Consider the following 17,203-nt stretch of genomic DNA (forward strand, 5'->3'; position numbering starts at 1 on the left):
ACCAGACACAACCAGCTTGGGCAGCTCCTCAGGTGATAAAGCACAGAGTGACCTCTCGGCCCAGAAATCCCACTTCCAGATATGTTCCCAAGAAAAGGGTATACAGGCGTCCACACAAGAACTTGCACATGTGTGTTCAGAGCAGCCTGGATGCACATCAGCTGAGGAATGGACAACACACGTCCATCCGCACAGTGGAACGTTATTCGGCCGTAAAGAGGGACGAAGCACTGACTCACGTTACAATATGCGTGAATCTCAAAAACATGATGCTGGGGGGGGCGGCGGGGGATGAACTGGGAGATTGGGATTGACATGTATACACTAATATGTATAAACAGATAACTAATAAGAACCTGCTGTATAAAAAGAAATAAATAAAACGTTAAAAAAAACCAAAGAAACATGATGCTGAGTGAAAGAAGTCACACACATCGTAGGACTCCTGCTGTAGGAAACATCCAGAACAGGCAAGTCCACAGAGACAGAAAGTATATGGGTGGTTGCCTAGGGCTGGGAGGTGCGGGCCATGAGGGCTATGGGGAAGAGGCAGCATACGGACGCAGGTTTCTTTCAGGTGACGAAAATGTTCTAAAACTGACCATGATGATGGCTACTCAAGTGACCGTACTAAAAGCCGTTGAACTGTACCTTTGAGCTGGTGGCTTGTGGGGTACGTCAATTACACCTCAATAGAGCTGTTATATTAGAAAAAGAAACCACTGGCTGGCCCTGGGTTCCCACCGAGCGCCGGCCCGGCCCGGAGCTCTGGCTAAGGTCACACAGCTCTCGGGACAGAGCCTGCTTGTTTGGAGCAGAGTCGCCTGCCGTGGTCAGGGGGGCTGAGCAGGTGGGGGCGGGGGAGCCTTTCTCCTCCTCTCCTGGGCCTGGTGGGGGGGTCTCTGTCCCTGCACACGTGGGCCTCTCTGGAGACCCGTAGCCCCAACGGGATGGCCACGGCGCTCCAGCCCCACACCCCGCAGCCCCTGGGCCAGGCTCTGCTCTTCTCTGGGCCTCAGTTTACCCAGGTGGTCCCTAAGACCCCAGGAGCCCTGCACCCAGGGACGGAGGAGGGCCTTGCACCCCCTCGCCCAGCCACGGGGCACTGGAGCTTTTCACCGGGAAAAGAACCCAGACTAAATTTACGCCCAGGCCCGTGCACAGCGGGGAGAGGTCAGGAGGCCCCCACCCCGGCCCCTTGACGCAGTTCCCTTTCCCCTCTGGAGGGGGTTTCTATTGTTCTCGAAGCCTGGCTCCCAATCTCCCGCACACTCACTTCCTGTTTCCTGGCTGAGAGGAAACAGAGATTTCTGGCCGGGTAGCCACCCCCACCACCACCACCCCCGCCTGTCTCTTTACATTTTTAAAGATATTAAACTGTAATGACCACAGGCGGCTTGGGAGCTCAGCAGCACGGACCGTGAGGCCAGGGGGACCTCAGGGCCACCCGTGGGGAGCTCTGCACCGGGGGGCATGGGCCCCTTTGAGAACCTGGTGGAAGCTGTGAGCCCCTCCGCCCCCTCCCCAAAAAAGTGCTTGGGCACAAGCTGTCCACCGTGACAGTGTTTAGAGACCCCCAGATTCCCCACAGGGCTCCCCGTCTGATCTGACAAGTGGGGAAACTGAGGCAGGGCAGCTTCCAGCCTCTAACCTCCCTGACCTGTCCGGAGGCCACGGCCGCCCCACGGAGAGGCAGACTCTCCTGGCCACACAGTCTCCCTGCGGAGGGGACCCCCCCGCTGCTCCCAGCAGCCCCCCTGGCCCCCCAGACGGCTGGGATGATGCGCGGTCCGGACGCGGTGCCCGAGACCTGCCTGGGGGTGGGGGCCGCCGTGCCCACTGCCCTGCAGACTGCTGGAGGTTGGAGGTCAGACTGCCCGTGACGGTCTTCGTGACCCTGAGAGGTCAGCCGTCCTCCACAGACAGGGTCAGATGGCAGAGTGAACCCCTCAGGGTGGGCCTGAGAGCCTGCGGGAGCCACACACACGCAGCTCAGCAGCAGCGAAGCTTCAGCCGCCCCGCTTGCTCTTTTCTTCCCCGAAGGCCTCGGAGGGCCTGGCTCCCGGCTCTCCCTGAGTGGGCAGGGCGGGGAGGGGACAGGATGGCCCAAGATGGGGGTGCTGGACCGTGGTCCACCTCCATTAGCCTGCTCCCCCCTCCACATACACACATCGGTTCTCTGGAACTTCCCTTTCCCTCCCGGGAGATAAAGTGTTTTTTCCCCTCCATGTTAATGGCCGCCCCATCCATCGGGCTTGGCAAATTGCAGCCTGACTGTGAGTGGGGCTTCCGTCCAGGGAGCCAGGCAGGGAGCGCAAGCCTCCCTCCCTCACCCCCCACGACAGGGGGAGCTCTGAGGGGTTGGGGGCAGCGTGGGTTCCAGGCAGAGCCGGGCACGGGGACAAGCCCGGGCCATGGGGCTGAGGACCCAAGGATTAGGGCCCGGCCACACCCCCGGGAAGGAGGGTGTCAGGCTCTGTCCTGGGCTCTCCCTGCTCAGCAAGGCTCCTGCAGGGGTCAGCCTGGACCACCACTGCCCACCTGCCAGCTTCCAGGCGGGACCCGGTGCCCAGCTCCTGGCCATAGTCAGCACCTTGACCTTGACCTTGACCCCGACCTGGCCAACAGCTCTAGAAACAAACATTTCATGGAGGCTCCTGGGAGCCGGGGATGCACTGCACACCCACAGCAGAAATTACGCCAGGGAACCCCCCAAGCTTACTCCCCAGGGGTGGTCTCTCCTCTCTCCACTGCCCAGACCACTGGTGCCCTGGGACGTTCACTGTGCCTGCATTTTACAGACCGCTCAGCGAAGCAGAGGCTCGGAGCTCGGCCCCCTCAGAGCTGCCCTGCTCCCCAAGTGCCCCCTGCCCAGCTCTCACCCCCACCCTGGTATCTCCCCCATAAAATGAATCTTTCCCCAGGGAGGAAATCTGTTGTTCAAAAAATAAGATTTTCTCCACCTCCCTGTATTAAAGAAATAACAACACAGCAATACCCCTGCAAAATCATCAGAGTGGGGGCTTCCCTGGTGGCACAGTGGTTGAGAGTCCGCCTGCCGATGCAGGGGACGCGGGTTCGTGCCCCGGTCCAGGAAGATCCCACACGCCACGGAGCGGCTGCGCCCGTGAGCCATGGCCACTGGGCCTGCGCATCCGGAGCCTGTGCTCCGCAACGGGAGAGGCCACAACAGTGAGAGGCCCGCGTACCGCAAAAAAAAAAAAAAAAAAAACTCATCAGAGTGGCTAAAATGAAAGAGAGCAGTAAGTGCTGACAAGGCTGCCGGGCGTCCAGTGCACTCCCGCACTGTGGGTGGGGGAGACCTGGAGAAATGTTGGGCAGTGGTTGGTTTCATGCCTCTCCTGGAAGCAGCGACTCTCCCAGGAAGTGTGGTGACCAGGATGGGTCAGTGGCAGAGCCCATGGAGACCCTCTGGGAACCGAGGCCGGGGGGCGGTGAAGGACATGTTCTGGGCCTCCGTCTGAGCAGCAGAAAGGTTGTGACGGCTGCGTGGGTGGTCCCCAGGGAGGGAGGATGGGGAACAGCAAGGAGAAGAGGCCAAGGGTCCCCTGAGGGCCTCCTGCTGCCCAGGCACCCCTGGGCTCCACGACCAGAGCTTCCATTTCCCGCCAGCCGACCTTAGATGACCATCTTCCCTTGTGAGCCCCAGCTGCATCAGCTCGAGGGTAAGACGTGCGCCTGCCACAAGCCGCACGGCCATGGGCACTTCTAACAGAGGTGCAAGGCGGGAGTCAGGGGGGTTGGGGGCAAGATGAAGACCCCCAGCTGCTGGACAGACCCCATTCTCCCTGTGGGACCTCTGGCTCCCTTTGGGACCTGGCCCAGCACTGGAGACAGCTCAGTGGCCCCAGGGGAAGGCGAGCTGCCTTCCAGCCCCACTGGGGACGGGTCACTGGACCGAGCGCACGCGTCCCTTGATGAAGGGTCAGCCGCATCTGGCGTGAATCTGGCTGACAGAGCCATCCTGTCCCCGAGGCCAGCGGGCCACTCCAGGGGATAAACAGGAAGCCCCATCTCTCCCCTGCTCTGTCCGCTGCGCCTTCCCTCCTGCAGCCTGGCTCACACGCCGCGCCCGGCACCCCTCAGGCCGCCTCAGATGCCCACGCTGGCCTCTGCTGGGGGCTTGGTCCATCCACTCCTGGGCCTGTGGAGGCCAAAAGCCCGGCGGTGAGGGCTCCCAGGAAGGTCCCAGGAGGACCAGGAGACCCTGGCCGCCCCCGCCATGCCCCCGGCCTGACCAGCACGCTCTGGGAAGGTAAGGCAGCACGACTCACCTTCAGTCAACCTCAGCACGCCTGTAGGCAGGCTGGGAGGCAGCTCCATCTCACCTACTGACCGTGGGGCAGATGGGGAAACCGAGGCCCGCTGTGGCCAGAGGCTCCAGCCGTGCGAGCCAAAGCTGGGACCAGAACACCAGCTTCCCGACCCCACTGGGGCCCTGCCTTGGACGCCACACCCAAGGCCAGCGAGGCTCCGGGTTCGGGTCTCTGAGCCACCCAGGTGTGGACGGCCTGGAGGTCGCTGACCAATCCCACCAGGTGGCCACCTCCACGCTGGGCCTGTGGGGTGGGGGTAGCTGGCCAGAGGGGGGTCTGCCCTGCCCTCAGGGGAGGCACCAACTCCTTCCCAAACTGGCTCCTGCTGTGGTGGTGTGCTGGATGATCTCGAACAGACGCCAGGGTCGGGCGGGTTGGGGGCGGCAGGGGGGCCTCCTTGAGGATGAGGGTAGTCCTGGCCCACCCCAGGTAGACTCCCCCTCCAGCCTGGACCACAGAGTGAGCTCCACCCACCCCAGCACCTGGGAAGGGGGCCCATGGGGCAGGAAGCACCCGTGACCCCTCTGCCGGCCCCCAAGACCCTCCTGGAGTCTGGGGAAGTGCCAGCCAGCACCAGCCCACCCTCCTGTGCAGACCCTCCCGGTCCCAGACCTGCGGCGGGTTAGAGCAGGACCCTAGCCCATCTCCCGCATCTGGCTCTGAGGCTCTGGGACCTGAGAGTGGAGGGCACCGTGGGGTTTTAGGCGACAGGCCGGACCAGGCTGGCATGTGGAGGCAAAGCCTCCTTTCCTTGCCCTGGTTCTGGTCTCGGCCCAGGAGGGGCCATGGGAGGGCAGAGCTTGTCGGGAGCGGGGGAGCCACAGAGCAGTGGGGGTCCCAGAACCAGTGGGCAGCAGCGGCAGAGCCTGGGCAGGGAAGGCTGGGATGTGGAGGACCCGGGATCTGCCTTCCCCATACCTGTAATTCCACCATTCAACCCACCATTCTGTCTCTGTGCTCTGGGCATCCTTCCAGAAAGTTCCCTAACAGGCTCATGCTTTAGAGGGAGGGGTGGCCCATTAACCGTTACACAAAGTTGGCTAATTAGCTACTCCCAACCTCAGCCCGTCCCCTGGCAGGGAGAGGTCTGCCCCTGGAGTGGGGGCACAGGAGGAACTGGGGGCTCACTGAGAAAAGAGAGAAAGGGGACAGCTTCTGTCCTGATCCGTCCCTGCTCACCTGAGGTGAGTCTCTTTCCTCCCTGGGCCTCAGTCTCCACATCCATACACAGAAGGGGCGGGGCCCAGCCAACCCTGAAGTCTGCTGTTTCTTCCACCCAGGGGCACAGAGCAGATCCCTGGGCCTAGGGTTAGGGTTAGGGTTAGGGTTAGGGATAGGGTTAGGGTTAGGGTTAGGGTTAGAGATAGGGTTAGGGTTAGGGTTAGGGATAGGGTTAGGGTTAGGGTTAGGGATAGGGTTAGGGTTAGGGTTAGGGATAGGGTTAGGGTTAGGGTTAGAGTCTTTGTGATGTGGGCAGAGGGTCACCTCCTTGGTGGGAGCAAAGCCCAACTTGGCCCCTACACTCTCGAAAGTACACTCAACAGGACGTACTCAGTGTATGGTTTGGGAACGCTAACCCTTCTGGACAGATGTGCCCTCGGGTGGGAGAGCCATGGGGCCGAGAGTGGGCCACGTGGGTTGGAGGGGAAGAGATGGGGGATGAGCGCCCCCAGACCTCCTTGCGCTCAAACCAGCAACACTTGACGGCTCGGAACCTTGTCAGCCGTCACCGCCACCTCACTCGCTGGCAGCTCTCTTGGCCCCATGGGATAGATGGGGAAACTGAGGCCCGGAGAAGAGAAGGCCCTGGCTGACCCCAGCCTCATGCCTGCAAGAGACCCTCCTATGGGGCCGGGGAAGGGAGCAGTCCCTGCTGACCACTGAGACCCGCCAGAAGGGTGGGCAGACTTCCCTCCTGCTCTCGGAGGCATTCGGGGGCGTGGGGGGTTGGGGGTGGAATTTCCCAAGCTGCTCCGGCCTCCCTCTTGGCCGGAAAATCCATTTGGGTGGGGCCGGAGGGAGGTAGGGCTGAGCGGAGATGCTCAAGGCCAGAGAGTCGGAGAGGGTCCCACCTGTGGGTGGGCGAGTGCTGACCCCGGAGCAGGGCTCGGACCCGAGGACAATGGGGTTTGGGGGGCGCTGCTCACTCAGAGCCCTCAGCCAGGTGTGTCCTCAGTAGCTGCCCAGTTCCTTTGGGCACCCAGCCAGCTAGCATCGCAGCAACAGGTGCTCGGCCTGCGGGTCCCCAGCACCGCCTAAATGAGGAAATTGCGGGTCTGAGCTGGGGGGCTGGACCACCTGGAGGGTCTGAAGGAGCACCCCCTTTGGCCACCTAGAGGCTCCTGCATCCCTCCCGCAATGCCCCCCTCAGCCTCTGGAAGCCAAGGGAGGAGAGGGGGCCTGGGAACGCGCTTTGCCCTCCTCTGAAGAGGGGCCTGGAAGTAGGACTGGGGGCTTTCGCCCATGCTTGCACACGCCCAGGAGTAGGGGGCGCACCGCCCCATTCCTAGAGAAGTCCTGAGCCTCTGAGCTGACGTCTGCCTCTCTCCGTCACCCCCCACCATGGCCACTGTAGGCCCCAGGGACTCACAGAGCGGGCTGTTCTCAGCCCACCCAGCCTCCTGCCCCATCCCCAGCTCTCTTCTGGCCGCTCCCACCCCCGGGCCCTGGCACACACATCCGGGGGTGCAGGTGCACGCCCTGGGGGTCACAGGAAGAACGGCCCCCTCCATGGAGCCGCACTAATGTGGTCCCACCAGCTTGGTGGACCCACGGCCCTGGGAGGGCCCTGTGTGCCAGCCATGTCCTCTGTCACACACTGGGCCCAGCTGGGCCCCAGGGTCACCAGCCAGGCTGCAGCTGGGCCCAAGCACCGTCTCTGGCTGCTTCAGGATTAGAGTCTGGTCCCCGGGGAGAGCTCCCCCACCCCTGCCCCCGCCGCTGGGCCCGGCCCCTCCCTCGGCGGCCCCCCACTGCCCCTCGGCCTCCTGTTTGTTCACTGACAGATCCCCGTTATCAGCGGACAGCACACACAGGAAGTCCGGCTGGGAAGGGCCCATCCCAACCCCGATTTACACGGGGACGGAGCATAAAAAGCCGCCCTTCCTCGCTCCGGGAGGAGCCTCCCTGCCCCGAGTCCACCGTCCCCATGGCCAAGACGGAGGCTCCAGCCGACAGGACAGGCAGGCGGCCTCGGGAGTTGCCTCAAGGCGGCCGGCGAGGGGTAGGGCCCAACCCTGGCCTGAGGGGGCAGCAGTGGTGGCCATGGCTGAGCCAGCCCCGGGGGCGGCACCAGGTAGGGCAGGAGCGGCCTTGGAGGGCAGGGAGGGGGGAGAGCAGGGCGAGCGCCCCTCTGCGGGCACCTGCGGGCTGAGCTCCGAGGGTCTGCGCTCCGCTAGCTGGGACCACCGCATCATGCCCCCATCGGTGCCATCCTCACCTTGGCCAAGGGCACCCACTGGGGGTGGCGCAGTCTGGATGCCAGTCTGGCCTGCCCGACACTGACGCTTGCGCCGGGCAGCCCGGCAGCCGCTGTGGCCCCTGGACGAGAAGCCAGTGCGGCGGCCTCCCTGCGCCTCGCACGCCCTCCCGAGCCCACCCTGATTTCCCAGGGAAGCCCCCGGGGTTGGCAGTAAGGCCACCTCAGCTGGCCCCTCTTCTCTGTGACCTGCGTGTCCCGAGGGCATCATCCCCCAAGGGTGGGAGAGCACCCCAAGGGTGTCGGGGAGGGGCGCCGGTGAGGGGTGTGAACCCCAAAGCCAAATCTAGAGCCAGGAGGAGCCATGCAAGTGGGGGGCACTGAGCACAGCCCCAGGAGGAGCCCCCCTCTTCTGCTGCGCTGGCTGGGGGCGGGCAGAGGGACAGCTTGGTGCGGCGCAATGTGGGCGCTCTCTTGGGTCCCCTTGCAGCCTAGGGGAGCCCCCCACCCAGAGCAGCCCAGGTCCCCGAGCGGCAGGGCCCTTCCTGGCCTCTGACAGTCTTGTCACGTCCACCCCAGCAGTCTGTGTGACAAACACCCACTTTCCAGATGAGAAAGCAGGTGCTGACGGTCCGCCCAGCTTAGCAGCGGAGCAAGGACCAGCCACGCAGCTCGCCAGGCCCCTTTCTGCCCAGGCCTGAGGTCAAAGGGTCAAGTGACCAGCTTCAGGGACTGGATGGGGGCAGGGAACAGGGCAGGGCAACTCTCCCTCCAGTCCCCCTGGGCCTGGCCCTTAACTGTCTACTGCGTGGGGCTGCCTGCTTGGGTTGGGGGTGGGGGGAGAGACACCACGCCAGGGACCACCCCCCACTTCACAGTCACAGGCATCCCCAGACCCCGCCACCCCAGCCACCCTCAGGTCATCTTCCAGGGGCTTCCAGGGGCCCCTGGTCCAGGAAGGGGCTCCTGTCCAGCCTCCTGTGTCCCCTCCCTTCCTTTACCTCCTGTGCACCAAAGTAGGCCTGATCCGGATGCCCCCCGAGCTGAAGGCCCCCCTCCCCATGAACCTGCAGGATGCCCTCCCAGCACCCTGGGCTTTGCAGAGCTTTCCATCCCGGGATTCAGGACCCCCGGGCAACAGGGTGTGGGCAGGCCTGAGAGGCCCGTTCGTCTCTGGCCATCAGAGGGGTGGGGGTCTGTAGGCCAAGTGCAGGCCAAGCTCCCACAGCCACATGGAGGCTGGCCCCATCCCCCTCCCCAGCCCCTGGATGTCACGGTGACCAAGGCTGTGCGCTAACCCACACCGTGTCTCTAATCCGCAGACCCCGGCACAGGAGAGGAAAGGGCAGCCCCCACCGCTCAGAAGAGCAGCTGCCACCAGTGTCCGGGGCATGAGGGAGACTGCTTCTCCAGGTGAGTGCCACAGGTGATGCTCTGGGCAGCAGCAGGGGGCCTGGCTGGGCCTGGGCACGGTTTACACGCGTGCACACACACACACACACACACACACACACACGCGCGTGCGCGCGCGCACTTAGGCGAACAGGGCCTGGGCTCCAGTTCCAGGGCAGAAAGTGCCGAGAGGCGCAGGCCCAGGGTGTCACGCGCACTAACGGCTGTGACACGCTGGTGCAGACGTGAGAGCTCCCCAGGGGAGGAGGGGCTGGGGCACCTGGCTCCAGCTGTGCCGGCTGCTGTCTCTGTGGGCACTGCTGGCCACTCCACCACATGGGGCTTCTTTAGCCCATGTTGCAAATGTGGAGAGGGAGCCTGGAGAGGAGAGGAGAGGTGACTGGCCCAGGAGCCCCCAGTGGTGACCATGCACTTGAGGGACTCCTTGGAGGCCTGATGAGAACTCAGGGGTGGTCCCAACTGTCCTGAACAAAGGGGGCACCAGGTGGGAGCCTGGCAGGCCCCCTAACCTGGCACACTGGCTGGGAGGGAGGCTCGGTGTTACACCTAGGACCCGGCGGCGCTCTGCCGAGCCCCGCCCCCACCTGTATGATCTCTGGAAGTACCGGCTATGAGCCTGGGGATCACTGACGTCCACCCCACGTGTGGCTGCAGGGCAGCGGTCAGCTTTAGCCAGCCCCTGGTGCCTAGGGAGCTGGCCACCCGGGTGCTATGGCCATCTCCGGGAGTCGGTGCTCAGCCTAGGGGAGTCGAGAGCTAGCTACCCGCGGCCAGCGCGGGCTCCCCATGCGGCCTCCGGGCACCTGGCTGCCGGCTCAGCCCTGCGTCCTCGGGAGCCGGCTGGGAGGGGCAGTAGCACTCGGAGGCGGGTAGTGCGTCAGGAGACCCGGTTCCAGCTGACTCACTGCTCGGCCCCCGGGGCGCCGTCCGCCGCGGGGCCTCAGTTTCCCAACCTGCGCAATGGGGGCGGGCGGGGGTTCGGAGCCCACCCAGGGTGGGGGCGGGCCGGGGGCGGGCCGGGAGGGGCGGGGCCGGGGTTGGCGGGCGGGCGGGGCCGGGGCCCCTCTGCGCGGTGGCGACAGCGGCGCGTGCGCGCCCCGGATCGGGCGGTGAGTGCGGAGGGAGCGGGGCGCCCGGCTGGGGACGCGGGGACGGTCGCGGGCGGGGGTCTGTTCGCCGTTCGGGCTGGGGGCGGGGGCCTCGCCGCGCGCGGAGCTGGGGGGCGACGCAGGGCGACCGCGGGGAGCCCAAAGGTGAGCGGGCCGGGAGCGCCGGGCTCTGCCGCGCGGGCACCCGAACCCCAGCCCGGCCCCGGATCTCGCGGCTGGGTCCGGAGAATGGGCCCAGCGGCCTTGGGAAAGGGCGCCCCCTGCTGGTGACAGGTGACCCGGGCCGGGCCGCGTGGGGGGGCCCGGGCGGGGGAGGGGTGGGGCGCCGCAGCCCCTCATCCCCCTATCCGGGCCCTGCGGCTCCCCCAGGGCCTGACTCAGCCTCGCGGGCCCCGGACCCCGCAGCCCAGGCCAGCGGTACCCTGCGGTGGCGGAGCGGGGGGACGTGTCACTCCACCCTCGCTCCCACTCCCCACGGAGCCGGCCGTGCAGGGGGAAGGGGAGACGTGGGGTGGGCGGTGGAGAGGGCGCACCCCCAGGGAATCAGTCTTGTAATCTCACTCCGCCTCTCCGCATCCACCCCCGCCCATCCAAACGTCCAAAGCACCCCTCACGGTGAGGGGGGAACCCAGGGCTATCGCCCTGCGGTGGAGTCAGGCCCCTCCCTCTAACGACTGTCTCCCCGGGTGGGGGCAGCGAGGCGGCAGCCCGGGGCAGGTGGGAGGGAAGGTGGTGGCAGGGCTCGTGCAGACACTCAGAGGGGATGGGACATTATTGCTTATCATTCTGGAGGCACCACAGACCACCATGCCCTGGCTCCCCCGCCCCAGCAGGGCTGTAACACCAAAGGGAAATGAGATTCTGCCAGCCCAGCACAGGCTGGTCAGCGCCATCGGCTTCCTCTGGCCTAGGGGAAAAGCGTGACTTTCAAAAATCAACTCTCTTCTTTTAAAAAGCACGATTTCCTTTCTAACCAGCTTCCGATAGGTTGGGGAGGTGCTTGGGGTGGGTGTTTGTGGAGGACAGTTACATTTGCATGAGATGCACCGCCCTCCAGGTGCCCGGTGTGGGAGAGCTCAGGGTCTGCGGAACCCCGGAGGCCCCTGCCCAGCCCTGCCAGCCCCCCGGCCCACCTCTGCCTTCCCAGGGCCCACTCCGCAGGACCACCTGTCCCCACCATTTCAATTCTTGCCTGGACCGCCACCAGGCCCGCTGTCTAACAGTGTGCTACCCCCAGAGTTCATCTTCCGAGCCAACTCTGACTGGCAGGACATGTCCCTGCCCAGAAACAGCTAAGAAGCACCCCCCCGCCGCCCCAAAACTAAGTGCAACACCTCAGCTGCCCGCTGCAGCCTCTGCCTGCTCGGCCACCCAGCCCTCCCCTCTCAGGCCCGTGACAGAGAACAGGAGGTGCAGGAAAGCCTTCGTGCAGCTGCCTTCCTGCCCAGCCCAGGGCCGCGTGGTGCCGTGGGAAGAGCATGGACCTAACACCCAGCTGAACCCCCGCGTGGACCAGGCGTGGCGTCGCCTCCCTCTGGGTCGGCCTGGGCGGGCATCTGGGGCTCAGTAATGCTCATGGTGGTTTATGGGACTGACCATAAACCAGAGGAGCCAGAGGAGGGGCCTCCAAGACCCTAGTGGTGTCTTTGAGGAAAGTGAGTCCCAGAGTCCCAGAGAGGAAGGTGACTGTGCCCAGCCTCTGCTCCCCGCCCCCACCACACATACCAGTTCGTCTCCTTCCTGTGCCCTTTCCTTCGCACGGGTGGCGGTGGGGGGGCCTGCAGGGCCAGGCTCAGCCCACCTGGGGGAAACCTCAGATGGGGCGCCCGGAGCATGGGAGCAGAGAGCTCCCAGCTCCCCAGACCCTTGGCTGTGCACACAGATAGCAGCCCCGCCCCCGTCCCCTTGGCTTGCCGCAGACCATCAGTTCCTGGCTGGGGGCTCCTGGGAATCCCTCTCTGGGCCTCCCCGGCTCCCATCCACAGCCAGGGCAGGAACGGTGATCGGCTCCACTGGCGTGTGGGGGGGCTGCTCCAGTCCCCCCACCATCTGGGTGCCTAGTAGGGCCACCGTCTTGGGAGCCCTGGAGGCTGTCTGCGCTAGCGGTTTAGTCCCCGGCAGGGGAGTGACCCCCTCTTAAGTGCAGGCCCCGGACCCACCCTGAGGAGGACCATAGTGGCCCCTGCCTGCTGGGCACCTGCACCCCAGTGGACCCCCAAGCCACCACGGCTGGCTCCCCGGCTGGCACGTGAGGTCACCGAAGGCCACAAGGGCACAGCCAGCTGGGGGGGGTTCCGCCCCGCCACTAACACCCCAATTGCAGACTGAGGCGGGGAGTACAAACCCTGCCCTGTGGGAAGGGCACCAACCCAGCCAGGGGACGGAGACGTAGTCCACATGCCGGCCCTGGGCCCCTACCTTCCCCAGTGAACTTGACCAAGCCCAGCGTTGCCCAGGTGTCTCTCTCCCCAGGCGAGGGCTTCAGCTTCTGTTCCCAGACCCCGGATGTCGTGGCCCTTCTGTGGCCCCTGGGCGGGCTGTATGTGGCTGGTGAGGGGCTGGCCTCCCTGTCCAGGTGGGATGGGGATGGGGAGAGCTGACACCGCCCGTGGAGGCTCTGCCGCTGCGGTGAGAGGTCCCAACAAAGTGGGTGAGCTGGGCAGGTGTCACGGAGCCAAGAGGACGGTCTCCACGAGGGGCACGGGCTCGAGGCGGGATCTGCAGAGGGACTTCCAGGGTTGTGCTTTGCGCTTCAGGCCATCCTGAGGAGAAGGCCGTTCCATCCGGAAAAACAGGCCATGTGGGGCTCCCAGGAGCTGCTTCTGCTCTGGTTCCTGGTGCTGGCGGCGGGTGGCACCGAGCATGTCTACCGGCCTGGGTGAGCCAGGGCTCGGGCTCTGGGTGCTCGGGAGGTGGGGGTGTACGGCGGGGAGCCCTCGGCCCCTCCCCAGGGCAGCCCCCGGTGTTTGCGGAGCCGAGGCTTCCCTGTGGCTCCTGCCGACGGTCTTTCCCATGGTGACACTGGGAAACCCCTTCCCCACTTTCCGGCTCCCTTGGGTTCTGGGGCTGGGTCACAGCCCTGGGAGCCCCCCCACTGACTTTCTGGCCCCCATCACCCCATAGCCGCAGGGTGTGTGTCATCGGGGCTCCCAGGGGCCCCGTGTCCGAGTCCTTTGTGCAGCGTGTGTACCAGCCCTTCCTCACCACCTGCGATGGGTACCGAGCCTGCAGCACCTATCGGTGAGCGCCGCCTGCTGCCGCAGGGCCCCATCTGCCACGCACAAGCCCTGGGGCTGGGAGGGCAGTGCGCCCCAGAAGGGAAACTGAGGCCCAGAGCAGTGAACGACTCAGCAAGTCACCGCTGCGGCCTGAAGTATCAACTGCTACGGGGCACCTGCGCGCCTCCCCACCCTCACCTGAGACGGCGCGCCCGCCCTGCCCGCTGCCCTCCACCTGGGGCGCCCCCACCCCCACCCAGCATTGCCGGCTGCGATCTCCTACCCGTTTGGCTCCCTGAAACCTGCCTCATCCTGGCCCTGCCCTTGGGGCTCCAGTGGGCACCCCTCTCCCCATGGCAGCCCCCGGCAGTCACAGATGGAGATCCTACCGCCCCCAACACCTAGGACGTCCCAGTCTGTGCCAGTGTGAGGGGCGTGCATCTCTGGTTCTCCGCTGTGGGAATGTGGCTTTAAAAGATTTTATTTTCTGTGAGGTTCTTGAAGACCTCCCTGGTCGGGGATGGGAGATGGTGTGGCAAGCCCCTTCCCCTCAGGGCCTAGCTATCCGCCCCTAGAATAGGAGGCTCTCCCCCAGGGTGCCACCTCTGCTCTACGCCAGGCTCAGCCAGGCTTCCTCCCAAGCCTCGGGGTCCTGCTCAACACGGCAGGTTGGGCCGGGGAGGTGGCCTGTGCTGTGACCCTGAGGTGCCATCCCTGGGGGAGAGGACCTCTGGGGGCACACCTGGGTGACCTTGTCCATGCTGGGGGAGACGGCTCATGTGGTTCTGGAGGGCACGGGGACGGAGCCAGCCTGGAAGGCCAGCGGCTGGGGAAGCCCTGGCCGGGGCCCAGGAGACCTGGTGGCACCACTGAGGCCCCCCCCGTGAGGGCCGGGCCCCTCTGAGCTGCCCGCACCCATCCCGCAGGACCCTCTACAGGACTGCCTACCGCCGCAGCCCTGGGCCGGCCCCCGCCCGGCCTCGCTATGCCTGCTGCCCCGGCTGGAAGAGGACCAGCGGGCTGCCCGGGTCCTGTGGAGCAGGTACGGGCCCCTAGTGCCTGGGATCAGTTAAAGTAGAACCCAGCGAGGGAGCGGTCCATCCCGCACTCCAGACCCGGGGCCAAGCACCAGCTGCTTGTCTCTCAAAACCTGAATAAGCATCTCCGGCACGGCACCCCTTCCTTGGCTGCCACCCCTGCGGGGCCCTGGGGACCCTCCTGAGTTGGTGACAGGCCTCCCCACCCACCCACAGCAATATGCCAGCCACCATGCCAGAATGGAGGGAGCTGTGTCCAGCCCGGCCGCTGTCACTGCCCTGCAGGATGGCAGGGCGACACCTGCCAGACAGGTGAGGCTGGTTCCACCCTCCCAGAGGGGAGGGGGCCTCCGGGCACCTCCTGTGTGTCCTGGGTAGCCCACCGATGGGTGGGTCTCGAGGGGGCTCAGGGTGGGCGCCCCTGCCTGACAACCCTTTCCCACAGACGTGGATGAGTGCAGGGCTGGAAGGGGCGGCTGTCCCCAGCGCTGTGTCAATACGGTGGGCAGTTACTGGTGTCAGTGCCGGGAGGGGCACAGCCCACCTGTGGACGGGGCACTCTGCCTGCCCGGGAGAGGGGCCCCCAGGGTGGCCCCGAACCCCGCGACAGGTAAACTCCCCGCTTGCCCCCCTTGCTGATGTGCCTGGGGGGTGGGCAGGGAGGGCCCGAGGTGGTGGGGGTGACGGGCGCACTGGAGGGTGGGTGGGTGGTGGCTTCCCACGGGGACCACGGGGAGGGCCTCAACTCAGCCCGGAGTGGAAGAAGGCGCCCATGTGTCCCTGCCTGGGCAGCCTGGAGACACAGCACCTCCCTCCGCTGGTGACGGGACATTATTACTTTTGGTACGCGCTGTGACACTTCAAACTCGTACCGTGAGTAATAATGCGCCGTTGGCAGCCCGGCACCGAGAGCGAGAGTGCGGCATGGACCTCAGCCCGGACCCCCTCAGCATGACGGGGACCCCAGCACCGAGGGGCGGGCGGGGTGAGGCTGCGTCTGCCCAGAGCCACCTTCCGGACCAGGAGGATGGCCTTGGTGGACGGCCAGGACCCAAGGTTGGGGGAGGACTCGCCACAACAGCTGGGGCGGGCACCCGGTGCCCGGGGCTGCGCCCCACACCTGGAGCAGAGGCTGGAGGCCCCGCGTCGGGATGCGAGCCCGGCCCCCCTGACTCGGCACCCGGCTCTCCCCAGGAGTGGGCAGTGAGGTGAAGGAGGAAATGCAGAGGCTTCAGTCAAGGGTGGACGTGCTGGAGCAGGTGAGGGCTGGGCGGGGTACCCGGGGGCCTCGGCATGGGGGCAGGGCTCAGTAGGGGAGCCCTGGGCGGGAGGCTTCCCCGCTGCTGACAGCCTAGGGTGCCCTTGGCCTGGGCGCCATGCTGGGCAGGGGCAGCGGACGGACAGGAGGGGGTGGGGCCACACAGAGAGCGAGGACTCGGCCCAAGCCCACCCCCGCCTTTGTCCCTGCAGGGACAGAGTGTCCCTGCGGCCTTTCCGCAGGGTCCTTGGCCCGAGACCCCTCAGCAGCCCCTGCCCACCCCTCCTAGCTCCTCCAACCAGGGGTCCCAGGCCTCAGGGACCATTGGCCAGGCTGGCCTGTGTGACGTCCGTCTGTGCCGCCCCCTGCCCCGGTCTCCTGGCGCAGAAGCTCACTCTGGTGGACGTCCAGGGCCCTGCAGCTAGAACTGAGTCTGGGGGTTGGCGGTGCCCTTGCTGGCCACCCTATTGTCCTTAAATCCTTGTGGAACAGGGAGGGTGAGGGGCTGGCCCGGGGTCACACAGACCCCTCTCCACCGGGCCCTCCGCCTGCCCCACAGAAGCTGCAGCTCGTACTGACCCCGCTTCACAACCTGGCCTCGCGGGCCCTGGAGCACGGGCTCCCGGACCCGGGCAGCCTCCTGGCCCACTCCCTGCGGCAGCTGGACCGCATTGACTCTCTGAGCGAGCAGATCTCCTTCCTGGAGGAGCAGCTGGGTTCCTGTGAGTGCCGTGGTCCCTGTGACCTCCCCACCCACAGAGTCCCCCTCTGGTAGCCTAGGACCCCCGAGGCTGGGGCCAACTCCTGCCCAGAGAGGCCAGAGGGTGCAGGGAGGGGCAGCCACAGGCCGAGTGGGCAGATCTGGCTGGGCCGGAGGCTGGTGGGGAACGGAGACTGCTGACCCCAGCCCCACCCCTTCCACCCACAGGTTCTTGCAAGAAGGAGGTGTGACAGTCCGACCCAGGCCCCCGCTCTGGCCACCAAGAGTCCGAGGACACCAGCCCCACCCTGCCCTGCCCTGGGCCCTGCCCTGCCACCTCTCCCACCAGGAAGGCGCCCCCTGTCCCGCGTGGGGAGGGGGGAGTGCGGGCCCTCCTGTGCGAATCCAGCCCCAGCCCAGCCAGCACTCTGGCCTTGTGCGCAGAGCCCGGCCAGACCGCTGCGCCCCCGCAGCCGGCTCTGGGGGCCTGGTGGGCCCACGGCTGAGGAAGGTACGAGGGCTTCCTGCCCAGGGCCTGGCCCCTGTGCTGCTCACCAGGCAGCCCTGATCATCGTCAGAATAAAGTGAGACTTGAGCCGCTGTGTCCGTGGATGGATTGCGGGAACATTCTGAACCTGACGGGCTTCCCCCGGCCGACCACCACGTGCTGGGAGGGAGGAGGCTGCCAGCGCGCCCCCTGGGCCCTCCTAGGC

At 65.9% G+C, this 17,203-nt stretch overlaps 1 protein-coding gene across 4 annotated transcripts; it reads left to right on the top strand.

Annotated features, from left to right (window-relative positions):
* Window positions 1-7,442: 7,442 nt before the first annotated feature.
* Window positions 7,443-17,085, top strand: EGFL7 (EGF like domain multiple 7). Of its 4 annotated transcripts, XM_022578156.3 has the most exons (9): window positions 9,079-9,168; window positions 13,034-13,155; window positions 13,401-13,517; window positions 14,422-14,537; window positions 14,749-14,844; window positions 14,978-15,142; window positions 15,727-15,791; window positions 16,350-16,512; window positions 16,719-16,857. In XM_022578156.3, exons 2-9 carry the CDS (start codon window positions 13,076-13,078, stop codon window positions 16,739-16,741), a joined length of 825 nt encoding a protein of 274 aa, XP_022433864.1. In that variant the 5' UTR covers window positions 9,079-9,168; window positions 13,034-13,075; the 3' UTR covers window positions 16,742-16,857. The 4 variants fall into 4 exon arrangements, with proteins under 4 accessions (XP_089770146.1, XP_022433864.1, XP_089770144.1 ...); XM_089914018.1 differs by lacking the exon at window positions 16,350-16,512 and having other exon boundaries at window positions 16,719-17,085; XM_089914020.1 differs by lacking the exons at window positions 15,727-15,791; window positions 16,350-16,512; window positions 16,719-16,857 and adding an exon at window positions 7,443-7,632 and having other exon boundaries at window positions 9,078-9,168; window positions 14,978-15,090.
* Window positions 17,086-17,203: the final 118 nt, after the last annotated feature.

Source organism: Delphinapterus leucas, chromosome 6 (assembly GCF_059928025.1).
Source record: "Delphinapterus leucas isolate spDelLeu-1000000601 "Yukka" chromosome 6, BTC_Dleu_Yukka2, whole genome shotgun sequence".
NCBI lineage: Eukaryota > Metazoa > Chordata > Mammalia > Artiodactyla > Monodontidae > Delphinapterus > Delphinapterus leucas.